General features: G+C 34.4%; 1 protein-coding gene across 2 annotated transcripts in view; it reads left to right on the top strand.

Moving 5' to 3' along the window:
• The first annotated feature begins 1 nt into the window (after position 1).
• The window catches only part of LOC141439747 (zwei Ig domain protein zig-8-like), a 68,034-nt gene continuing 54,527 nt past the window's right edge, over positions 2 to 13,508 (top strand). The window contains exons 1-2 of one of the 2 annotated variants that reach the window (XM_074104119.1): positions 2 to 104; positions 13,228 to 13,432. In XM_074104119.1, the coding sequence (XP_073960220.1) occupies positions 13,384 to 13,432 (49 nt within the window). In that variant the 5' untranslated portion in view covers positions 2 to 104; positions 13,228 to 13,383. Of the gene's footprint in view, positions 105 to 13,218; positions 13,433 to 13,508 lie in introns of both variants that reach the window. The other variant, XM_074104118.1, reaches the window with a different exon arrangement.

Here is a 13,508-nt window from a genome sequence, read left to right as displayed (position 1 = left end):
GAGCGCCGGCCCGCGTCGCGCCCGCCCGCCCCGCAATGTAAACACTAACCTAACCCAAGTGCAAAGTGAAATTCGAGTGCTAAAAGTTAATCGACGAGCGAACGGTGCGTAAAAGATAGTTGGGTGCAAAAAAAAATACAACGCGATTGGCCGCATTTTGGATTTTGCTAACTTCTGGGATATCAGGCGTTTTAGAAAATTATTTGTAAATGCTTTAAATATTACTTGATGGCAAATTATAAAATTAAAATTATCTGATTAAAAGTAAAATGATAGCAAAATATAAAGTTTAAAATATCTGATATTAGGCTTTTTTTTATTACGTCAGGTTGTTACAAATCAGCTTAGATGGTACTCGAAACTAAACATTAATATTTTATATAATTTTTATGATATCTATCGTATTTTGGAATAGTTATTCATTCGTTGGACAAAAATGTTGACTGTGTAGGTAAAAGAATCCATAAAAAAACAGGGCGGATAATTTAAAATCAGCTTCTGCATCCACCGATATTAAGAACAAAATTTCCTCTCTTCCAATCGAACTTTCAATTGACTTTATTCTACATACGTGAACCAATTCAAAGAAATCTGTCAATGTACGGAAGCAGAATCAGGTCGCCATAGAAAGGAAACATTTCAATCTTTTTTTGTACCTTTTGTGGGAAAGAAAAAGAACGTCAAGTTTAACAAATTCATTGCATTTGTAACACAAAGTACCAGTCGGTAGGCTTTAAAATTTAAATTGCTTAAGAGCTGGTGAAATGACCGAAAATAAGCGGAATAATAATGGAAAGCCCAAATTTATCAGCAGTTATCACGCGAGCTTGTTCTTCATAGCTGTGATGGCTCGTTTGTTAATTTTATCGCGTTTGTCATTGTGGTTCTGAAACATTAATAGAAGTAGCGTATTTTTATCGGCCGTTGCTATAAATCCTGCCAGTTTATTACACGTTAAGATAACGCTTTGCAGGCACGACACTCACACCGCCAATGGTGGGAAATTTCTACAGTATTTCAACTTTTTAAGACTGCAGCGATTCCAATATTTGTAATTTTCTTAAGGTTAGGACTTAATCCTCAAAGTAACATCTTGAAAATAACTTCAACGCTTCGACAGTAGGTATTGCAACAATCATCATCATGGTAAACTGAAGTTTACTATCACAATTTTTGTTCAGCTGCGCGAGTTTCAAATCTACCCGCATTTGATCATAATTTTGTACCAGTACCCTATAAATAATATTGTTGTTTTTAAGTTAAGGAGTTCTAGTAATGCGTGAAAATCGAGCAACTTTAAAATGTAATTTTCTTACAACATGATCAGATTTAAATTACAGAATAAACTTATCTGTTGACATTTTAGTATCTTGCGCTCTCAGAGCGCTTTGCCTTAAAATTATTAATTTTAATCTTTATCAAACTTTAGGAACACTCAGACTTTTCTAATCTAAACCATGGAACATAAACAATTAATACCAGAGCCTAGACTAGCTGAAATTATCTTAAAGTAGGAAAGAGGTCAAACATTACTTATTGTTAGCTCACGTATTGCCTAGGGAAACAAGATATAAAATATAAGTAGAAAACAATTCATGACAAAGGAAAAATGTTGACATGTTACGACACTACCTTCAAATATTACCTTTGTGTTGATTTCTATGTTTATATCAGGCACAGTATTAACTGTTATCGGTACCAGATTTTCAAATACATTTCTAGAATTGAAAACCAGCCAAGTGCGTGTCGGACTCGCGGAAGAAAGGTTCAAACTTAAGCTAAACTTGATTAATGCGGTCACAGATTGTGATTATTTTATACTTCATTTTCGCAAGATAACACCCGTGTTTCTAAAACTACCTGAGGAATTCACAGTGATTTAGTGAGAGGTTACGAAAAACTTAAATCCTGGAGTGCCTTATAATCATAATTAAAAAACTTTTCTTTAACAATTTTCGAATTGTTTTCTCGCGCTCAAGAATAAAACCTACAAAATTCATGTATTATCAATAAAAGGTACCATACAGGTGTTGATTTACTTGCGAAAATTAAACTTATCACCAGAGAGCGGAATTTTCATGGTATTTTTTGACCTGTCATAGTGACTTCTCACTTATCGACTCTACCTAAAGTATTTATTTACACATATTCGATACACATACAAATACATTAAAATTAGACCAATTTAAAAATATTAATAAAAGTAAAACATACTACTAACTAAACTATAACTAAAAGAAATTTGAAAAAGTATCCCCCCGCGGCATGGACCCAAAGATGCTGGCAGCATTTCCTCGCTGTATAGCAATGCTGATACGTTGTGCGAGGAAGCTGCCAGCTCTACGGTCCCCTGTGGTATCTGAGAGACGTTTTGATAAATCTTTGAAGATATTTTTTGCGTGCTAAATGATGTCGACATTATTAAAACTTTAAATTAGACTGTCGTAAACTTATCATCTTATGTAGAGCGTTTTTTTCACATACAAATGGATATTTGACTGTAAAAGAAGTAGTTTAAAACCAGTTTTTTTTTTTAAATCATCTAATTTCTTTTACGAGTATAGAGACATAAATGGAACACTTCTTAACATTACAACAGAAGAATTTCAATATGAAATTTAAAAAAACAACTAAACTGAAATTATTAAATTAGAAATTGTCAGCCATTCATTGTTCATTGCATATTATTATGTATATTTCACATTTTCAACTGCTCCAAAGTTAATTGGAAGAGATCGCTCTTTAACTTAAGGCCGCGCGCCTATTGTTTACCTCTACTTTTAATCTTCTTTAGTACCTATTTTGTGTATCGATATATATATATATGTATGTATATCGGAAGTCGATAAGTGAGAAGTCACAGGTTAAAAAATGCCATGAAAAATCCGCTCTCTGCTTATCACACATACAGACAACGAGCTGATCCTATGACGGTTTTATTTGCTCTTCGCGGTATACGGTACCCTAAAACGACAGCACTCTAATTTGACATTATTGATCGCAAATTCTACCTGTTCACATTGAAATGTCGACGTCAACAGTATTGGCAAAATGATTTATCGGCCGCATGCTTGAGCGCGCCAAACTACAGCCCACCTTAGAAAGCCAAGCCTTTCTGAGCGTGTGATGAAAAAGGCAAACAGGAAAATATCAAAAGGTATTTTTAAGGCATTGCGAGCAAGACCCGCGAGGTGGTGTAATTTTTTCAAACATGCCAGGAATATTTACCCCAATTTCCTTTTGTCTTTTATGGCTCTCCATTTATCTTTAAGTTGTAACTTGTTTGCAGAGTAATTTTATTAACCTATTTGATTTTAACGGGTCTTTGTTTGCTTAAGTAAACAAATAGCTGAACGCATAGGCTACTTTTTATCCCGATATTCCCACGGGTTATATTTTATAGACAAAATAACCCAATTTTGTGATGTTTCCGCACAAAGCAAGTATCAAATTTTTTTGGACGCGTCGTGACGTGTTTTTAGAACAAATTGACTGTGCCGTCTCGGAATCAAGTAGATTTCGTTTAATATTTGATTTATTTGCGGTCCACATACAACTTTTGTTTCGAGCCTAATAGAAAGTCTCGGGCTTATAGCCTGGTCCTTTTACGATTTATTTTCTTGCTCCTTGTATTTCGGGGCACGAATTTGTCTCACTTTTACCACAGTTTATGTCTCTTGGAGGCCCTTTGACCTTGTTTTTGAAATTTGATGGTTGCAAAGTCTGACTAAAAAACAGATAACAGGTATTTACGTCAACATGTCTATATGACATACTGTTATTAAGATACTGCTTAGCCTAAATTTTGATTCTTCTGTGAACATTTATTGAGCATTTATTTTTATAACCTAACCAATACATTTTATACTGAATCTGAGATTCAGTTATTTAATTACGTCCGCCCCAAGGAAAGATATTCCGACACAATTTGAAAACAAACAGCTGCTGTCACAAAACCATTTATAATTTCGGTGTCAGGTTTCGTTTCCATTTTAATGATTTATAACTGAACGACTTTTATTCTAGAAAATGAAACTAATTTCGGAAAGGATAACGTATTGAATAACTTATAAATTTCGTCATTTCGGGCTTTCAGCTGGGTTCACGGTCATTACACATTAATTACTTAGCTAGCTAACATAATACTTTAAAAAACGTTTTAATCAACATCATTAGTTAAACCACTTTTATAAAAAAAAAATTTAATGGTCCTTATTTCTTAGGTTAATTTGCCGTTATATATGTTTAGACCTGCTAATTCTATACTTACTAATATTACAAATTCGAAAGTTTGTGAGTATGTGTATGCGTGTATTTTTGTTACTCCTTCACGTTAAAATGGCTTGACTGATTTAGATGAAACTTGATATGTAGATAGATGGACAACTGGAATAACACATAAGCTACTTTTTATCCCGATATTCCACATAAGTTAGGGATAAAGTCTCGAAATTTCGACTGCTGGGTTTAAAGTCATGAAATTTGGTACACTTATTTTTAGTGCAACGTCAGTGAAGACTACGATGTATTTTTTGGGAACTCCAATGGGAATAGTAAAATCCTGGAATTATATATAGTTCAATTGCAGGATGTAATGATTTACGCGTGCGAAGCCACGGGTAAACTACTAGTGTGTCTACATTATTTCCGTCCTGGTCACTTAGCGCTGAATTCACCTTTGTTGTCAACCTTCATTGCTAATTGAATTACCCAAATTAATATACGTGTCACGGTAATGTATGAGATGTCAACACATCAAACGAATATCACGTCAAGTATGAAATTATGAACTGAACCTACATCATTACCATCCATCACAAAAGTTTTTCTACAAAATATTTAAGTGGAAATTATAAAAATGTTCCTTTAAATGACAATTATTTTACTAACACAATTTTTAGCGTGTATGAAAATGACCGATAAAAAATTACTTTGAATGAACACGATAGCCAATTCAATAAATTTAAATTGAAACTAGCTGGATAACTCAATATTTTGCAGTTATGATTTAAAAAAAAAATCGAGTACCGAAACACGAGCAAAAACAACAGAATTGTGGCATAAATTTTCGTTTTTACACTCTTATTTTACGGTTTCAAAATATAAAACTCGCTTGTCGCAGGGTTCGATCAAACGTATCATAATTATTTATTTAGGATAAGGGCACCAGAGTTATTATGCACGTGAAGCGCGAATCCAAGGAATCAAAGTTTAAACGTGATTAGCAAAATATGCCGTTCCCTTTTGCTCATTGCATTGTTCTTTTGCGAAGAGTTGAAAATGGATTTCAATGGTAGGAAGTTCTTCAAGCTCTTTCAATTGATTACAAAGCAGCTCAGTCTCAGCTACAAATATCCGTCTTTAAAAGGAACTTAAGCCTCTTATCAACAATGTCGCTCTTCAAGCTTACAAAATGACTTTAAAATGTTTAAGACGTGGAAAACGCGTCACGTGTCAAACAAATGGGACTTTTCGTTACAAATAGCCCTTCCGTGACCTCATTTAAAACTCAGCGACAGCTAAGCGAGGCTAACTCACTTCTTGAATGAAACTTGTATTCCTTTGAACGTTTCTCGAGAACATTGAATGAGTCTGAACTAAACTGTTGCTAAAATGATTAGCGGTATAACAATGGCTTGTTGACAGACAAACGGGCAATTTTTTTTGTACTGAGACTCGTCGCATATAAAAGCTACAGTCAGCAACACCATTATATGACACAACAAAGGGTGCATAAATATCTGGTACGACTCTATTTCTCAGGCCAGTAGGACGTGTCAGATATTGTTGGTCACTCCACTGTGGCAAATATTTAATAACTTCAACTTCCGTAACTGTACGGAACAATTATGTTATATGCATCTATGCGTCACTTAATTTATATTCGTTCTTCTGATTGGTCCGCATGACAGTATAAACCAGACATTCTAAAGAATATGTGCCGCTTGCATGTCGGAACGCTGCCGTGCTTCTAATTCACAACGTAACTTAGTTTCACCTCTAATTCTGCATATTTATGACCTTTTACGGTAAGGTAAATTACCATACCCACATCACTTTAAAATTACAGTCCTTCATATTTGTTTTATTGCTAACAAACACACTTGTAGAGTAAATAACAATTTGCGTTTGTTTTTGTAGCATTGCATGTTGATCCCAGATTCTGGGTAACTGAGATGTAAGGTAACATCGGCGTGAGAAAAACGCAGCCACAAAAAGCTTACCATAACAGGTTTACGCGACCGCGGTACGCACATTACGCCGTTCTCACTGACGTGACTGATTATGATTACTTTTTCATTCCACAAAAAGGTATATTTTTATGGCCAGTCGTAAAAAAAAACTCGATTATGCACGACCCTGTTAAATATAAATATATTTACATAATATATTTCTATTCGGCGAGCTGTTTGACTTTGATACATACGTGTTCGATATTGTTTTACCTTATTTGCAAAACAACTTTAAACTTTACTTTTTACTGCCCTAATGTTTTTTATAGACTCCAACAAATTACTCCGTTTTAATTTAAAATTAAGGATGACTTGTACGTCATTGTAAATCTAATCCTTACTTCTCTCTATTGTAAAGTTTGCCTGGAAGAGATCGCTCTGAGTGATAAGGTCGCCTATTGCTTACCTTCTCAAATCCAATCCAAAATTGTATTGTATTGTCATTGAAATTTCAATTTTATTTTATCACTAAATTTGGAAACCAAAAAAAAATTATTTGGAATACAAAACAAAAATTTATATACAGATACTTAAATTATACGACAAATATAATAATAATAATAAATTTCTTTATTAAGGCCTTTTTTTAAACCCATACAAAGTTAAAAATTCAAATTAAAATCTCAATCAATACATTATCAGTACCTAATCATTATCATTTCGTTAGGTACATTAAATCATAATCCTGAATTAAATAAATATAAAAGTATGAAACACTTAACTTTGATTCAGCATAGATTCAGTCTGAAAGTAACGTATACAAGCAATAATGAAAGTCAAAGGTATAAGCTGTTCCATATCATTTCCAATATTTTCCAACCTTTGAAACGAATATCATATTTGCAAAGTACATGCTCGTATCACGCAAACACGCGAGCGAGATATATCATGTTCCTTATAAAAGTTTACTAGCATATGATTTGGTTGCAATTGGATTACGTATCACAAGTCCCAGTTCAGTACTTAGCGGAAAAAATAATATTCTGAATCTTGCCGTCGGGCTGATGCTAATATTATTTAACACGAAAGTGAGAGGAACGGTACGATACAAACTGCGATTTTCGAATTTTATAGTATTAGCCCCTTTGATCATGTTTCCCGAATCACCCAGTATTTTTAGCCACATCAGCTCTCCCATTACGATGAAATTAGTCAGCAATCATAAACTTTTTATACTGTCTGTGCCACAGGAATAAAAGTTTTGAGGATTTAAATATTTTACTTTTTAATTACTAAAGTTCAAAGCGTCATATTGAGAATTCAGGAAAAAAATATTGCTACGCTATTCGGAATTTGGATTATTCTTCAAAACAGAATTCATATTCAACCCAAGCTCTCGTCAATCACAGCTGCAGCTTACGTAGCAAAGTTACAAAGGATAATAGCACCTCGAGATTGAGCAAAGTAGGAGTCTCTTGTCATTTTCTTACTTCTTGGCATGAAACTGCGAGCTGGTCTCTTACAATGTTATCATTACAATTTTTGTAATGATAACGAAGGAAAAAAGAAACATTATCATATTTATTGCTTACTAGTTGATGACCGCGGCTTCGCCCCCGTTCCAGTTTTTATTTTGTTTATCACAAACCTGGTACTGACAACGAACATAACAAGAAAATATTAATCCAGGTTGGCGCCGTCGTTCGGAAGTTATGCGTGTACATACATTTCGGCCCTTCATTTTTATTTACATACGAATAAATCATTTATTGTGACTATAAATATGTAGGGGACGTAGGTACTCATGGCTTGACGAACAATAACGATCCTTGATTTTGGAATTGCGAATCACGGGGCTCGGCTCGCGCGTGTTGGCTGAAGATATCAACAGCCGTTCACGACACAGGATTGTCCTTAACATTTGGCACTCCTTTATGAAATGTATAACCTATACGGCGCGCACACACTGCATCGTCTTAAATCCTCCGGGATGCACAATGACACCCCAGTGTGGTCCGAGGTTATAGCGGTTCGTTTCGCAAGAAAGAGGATGGTTGAGAACTGCAAATTGTCACATTATTACGCGCTCTCTGGAGTAGCTGTTTATCAATCGTTCAAATTCTAAAATATTTTCACTAATTCAGTATTTGCCTCTGTTGGTTTTACTGCTATCACCGCTTTGATCATAATCAAGCTTATGTTTATGTCATAATATAAATTGCAACATTCACTTTAAATTGTCTCTAAATAGCTCTAAATATCAAAACGTTAATATAGTTTTCTTCTGTTTACTTTAGTTCAATTATCAAGATACCCAGTGAAAAGTAGTACTCGTATCTTTAATTTGACAGAAAACGAATCCAATTTAATTTTTTAATTAAAAACGTAGACTAGAATAAAAACAAGACTTAATCAAGATAAGGTCATAGCAGCATGGTGCACAAAAGCCTGGCAGCGTTTTCGCGTCCATTGGCGAAGCTAATTCGTTGGAAGAGAAGCCTTTTTGGTCACCGGTTATTTCGACCAGGCGCTTTTATAACTGGCTAACTGGCTTTAACAACTTGCATACCCCCACAGACCCTGACTTGATATGACTCTACGGCAAAAACTGTTCTGACTTACTTTAATGAAAAAGAAAATGACGCTACTTTTAATATTCGTCGTAAAAACTTGTTAATTGCTTGCAATATTACTTATATAAATTGTTAATTTACGAGAATTTCCTAGCATGACTTGTCACGAGCGTGAAATACACGCAAATACAATGCATTCTATTAAATATACTTCCTATAAAGTTCGAAGAGAAATCTTAACGTTTTCCAAAGTAATTGTGATCAGAACACAAAATTTAAGTAGGTATAGTTAATATTTGCATTTTTTGAAGTACAACAGACTTCAAAAAAGAGGATATTCTTACCTTACCCTATGCAAATTTGGAAACCGAGTAATGAAGTAAAAAAAGTCGAAGTTCATTAGACCTTTGTACATTTTCATGTGATTAAATATCTTAAAATTTCTTTTATATTGGCAGCCAATTCCACGACTACAGCGTATAAGACGAATATCTTGAAGTAATTTATTTTGTAACGACTTGTTTAATGTAGAATTATTATGAGTACTGAAATGTACAGGTACTTACTGTAATAAACAAAACATTTGAACCAAGCATAATAAAAAACTTTCAAGCTCTGTTTTTGAAATTAAACGAAAACTTGTCGCAGAAATTGTCCATGTAATCAGAACTGAGTGTAGTAGCTGCAATTGTTTGTGTAGTAAAAACTAGAAAATGTTACTTTACGACAAGCAAATGGTCAAAGATGCAATGGCCGTTTGGAGCCAATGTTTTCTTGAGTGGCAACCACGTACTGGAAGACAAACAGAACGTGGGTAGATCCTTTGCATGGTGGTCTGATTATCTTGTGTAAATCACGGAACTCCGTTGGATGTGGGCAGCGGAGAATCAGTCATTGTACCGTTCTTTGGGGAGACCTATGTCCAGCGAAAGACGTCTTATGGGTGACGATAATGCTAATGATGATGACCAAATTGTGTCGTAGATATGACTTAAATAAAATTGATCGACTTTTAAAGTTATATTATGACTGAAATAAAGATGTGATAACCTTGTATGCTTAAAACCACTCTAAACAGAAACTCAGCGGCTTGGTTTTGAGTTTTACACACAGTAAGCACTAAATGTTAAGTAAAAATTCTATACTTTTAATTTTATTTAAGTAATGGTTTAATATGAAACGATTTATTCCTCTTTATACGTGACCTTTCGCAGTTTGTTCATACCCTCTGGATCGGTCGACGAAGTGTAAAATTCGAGCTTCATATCTTTTCATCCCACTAACGCTTATATTATTTAATACGAGAGTGAGAGTGACGGAACGACATGAACTTCGATTGTCGAATTTCGTAGTAGCCCCGCTGGCTCGGTATCGCATCGCGCTACGCCGCACACAAAATATTTACACACACGACCACACGTCGCTCAATCCATCTCGTACATGTTTTTTTTTTTATTATTATATCACCTCTACAATATTTAGAGGATTTGGTATAGATAAAAAAACTTAAGTAAAGTTCCTCGCGTTAGTGGTAGCGTACTGTAGTAAGAAGTTGACGTTACATATTCTAAAAAATATTTAATTTCCATACTAATACGGTATTTGACTATTTTGTATATGTTTTATAAATTAAAACTACACAATGCCTGTTATCGAATAGAAAAACAATTTTTAAGCTACCTTTACAAATAACAAAGTTATAAAGGTTTGAAATTGAAGATTAGACAGAGAAAGACATACTGGCATGTGACGTCACACGCCAGTACCGCCATACTTGCTGCATAGAGAAAAGCGTTTGAGAAAGAGACAAGTATATAGACTTTTCAAAAAATCATTATAAATCCAATTTTCAACCGATTTAAATTTTCTCTTCGCTAAACACTATCTGTATATCTATATTTTCATAATAATATTAAGATATGATATCGCAAAATCAGGAGTTGTCAAATACCGTATTCTGTACACGTGATGGTACTATATATCAGTGGGTTCTCTTAAGTTTATATCTATACATTGAAAAATAGTTATGTTAGACTAAGTAAAAAAAATCTTATAAAACACGTTAACCAGGAAAAGCTTGAAGCGGTCAGATATACATAGGTATACAATAGGTATAATGTTTATACTAAAACAGAGTAAAAGCCAACAAAACCAAATAAAATGTTTCTAACTAGTAACGCACACTTAAATTACCTACATCTTTAAAAAATAAACAGAATTAAAAAAATGTATGTCGGTACATAACACGAAATCGATATAATATTTTTTTAAAACAGGTCACAGATCCACAATCCCAGCTGGCATTTAACAAAATATTCCAGTTATTTTTCCCACGTGACATGCGCGTCGTTAACAACTCTATCAAATCGTTCGGTTTATTTTCCCTTCAAACGATTGAACGACTATTTGAATTTCCCGCACACAAACGCCGCATTGAATCCGAAGTGGAGTTAAAGAGAACAAACGGTCTCCGTCACTTTTACCTACGTTTGTCGATGCCACTTCAAACGGTGAAGCTTTTATTAAATTGTTACTTTATTTTCGCTCAATACCTTCATCGTCGCGACCTTTAATCTCATCGGGTACGCTTAAACCTTGTTTTTAGAACAATAAGTGACCTAGTTTCTAGGTTCCATACGTCTAAAAGTAAAAAATAGAACATAGAATCACTTCCTTGTCCACCTGTTTGTGTGCCAGTATGTCATCACCCTCGGGAAGGGTAGAAACGTAAAGTTAAATTAATATCAAATACTTTAGGGCTATATAGTCTATTGCATTATAAGAAAATAAGTTACACAGTCAAAAACTACAATGTTTTCAAAGAGTATTTTCATATAAACCGTTGGTATGAAAACTTATGGGGCGCTGCCCGCTGAGATTGAATGATTTAAAATATTTTTATTAGAAGATTATTTTTACAGGTAAAATAACAGATTTGTACACTTTCATTAGTTGTCTGAATAATTTATTAAGAGTTTTCTTCTAATTTCACCATCAGCTCTCTTTTAAACTGGGAAAATTCATTGTGATCATTAAGGAAATTCATGATTTTAACTGAATACTAAACGAACAAATGGTCAAAATACCACAAACGTTACTTATCACGCTAACACGCATGAGTAATATTTACCTCGACGTTTCGGCCACATTGCAGTGGCCGTAGTCACGAGTAGACTGAACTGTGGCGTGTCAAGTCTGCCTAGCAGCGCGAGTCCTTCGAACTACCCGCACTGAATTTTATTTAAGTGATGGTTTAATATGAAACGATTTATTCCCCTTTATACGTGACCTTACACAGTTTGTTCATACCCTCTGGATCGGTCGACGAAGTGTAAAATTCGAGCTTCGTATCTTTTCATCCGCTGACGCTTATATTATTTAATACGAGAGTGAGAGGGACGGAACAACATGAACTTCGATTTTCGAATTTCGTAGTAGCCCCGCTGGCTCGGTATCGCATCGCGCTACGCCGCACACAGTCAGTTCAGTCTACTCGTTACCACGGCCACTGTAATGTGGCCGAAACGTCGAGGTAAATATTACTCGTGTGTGATAACGTGTTAAGTCCCGTTTGTGGTATTTCGACTACGAACGAATGATATACGACATTAATTAATATTGACAAATAAATGACGCAACCACCTATTACGGACTTAAAAAAAAGAATAAAACCTCTTTTAATTACGGGCTGAAAAGAGTTTTTTTTTATTTTAAATATATAATTTAAAAAAGGTGCATCAAATTAGGCACATGTTAAAAAAATATGTGCAGTGCCATCCCTAGCGTTTTCAATTCTACAACACTGATAACGGTGTTTGTAATTGTAAAAATCATTATTCTGTTTTCTTTTAACTATGAAAAACTAAATTCTTATCCTCGGTAAAATATACGAATTATTATGAAACATCACAGTTTCTCAATTTTTACAGAATCGTCAGTGAGCGAGTCTCATTCGTAATTAACAGGTTTTTTTAGTCAATAGAGCAAGTTTTCAAAAAATAAAATTAATAACTATCTTCAGCGTCTATTCACAAAAAATGGACGAGTAGGTACTCAGCCGTGCCACCTCTATTAATGATTAAAAATATTCAGCAAGGTATTCACGCTGAGCCGCGAGCAATATAAAAACGAAACGTGTTTTATTGAAGTATTTCAATCAAAACTCCCGTACAGATCTATGCAGCACTATACTATCGTGTATTCAAATCTCTACCACGATTTTTGACAATTTAACTAAAAAAAAACGTACATAACAAACACATTTTTACGACTATCTATGCGCAATATATTTTCTGTTGTCACATATTTTCAGAGGCCGACATTGCTATAAAATGCAACCGTATCCGTAACAATTTCTAGGTCGAGCGTAACCACAATACAACATTATAGGACAATCAATACCGTGTAATAATGTCCCATATAGAATCCTTTTTGATTCTACGTGTATAAGAATAATGCTTTTATTATTTCAGAGTGCACAGTGTTAAAAATTTAATAAACTTTTTGACTAAGTGTTCGGACAATGAAAAAAAGTGTTAAATAAAAGTCATGTACAGACATACATTGGAATATCAGAGAGTCGAGTGGCGGCGGTGGTTCGTGCAGTGAAGTGTTGGTGGAACATGATGTGAAGCGGCATGGGCACAATGTGGACGGCTGAGCTTAGCTGTATTTTCATATTGTTTGGTGAGTTTCTATGCCTTTTTATTCAATGTGTCACTGGCGACTCTTTCGATGAAATCCTTTTGTCTTTTTGGTTCAC

The sequence above is a fragment of the Choristoneura fumiferana genome, chromosome 21 (genome assembly GCF_025370935.1).
Source record: "Choristoneura fumiferana chromosome 21, NRCan_CFum_1, whole genome shotgun sequence".
Lineage (NCBI taxonomy): Eukaryota > Metazoa > Arthropoda > Insecta > Lepidoptera > Tortricidae > Choristoneura > Choristoneura fumiferana.
This window is presented reverse-complemented; position numbering and strand designations above follow the sequence as displayed.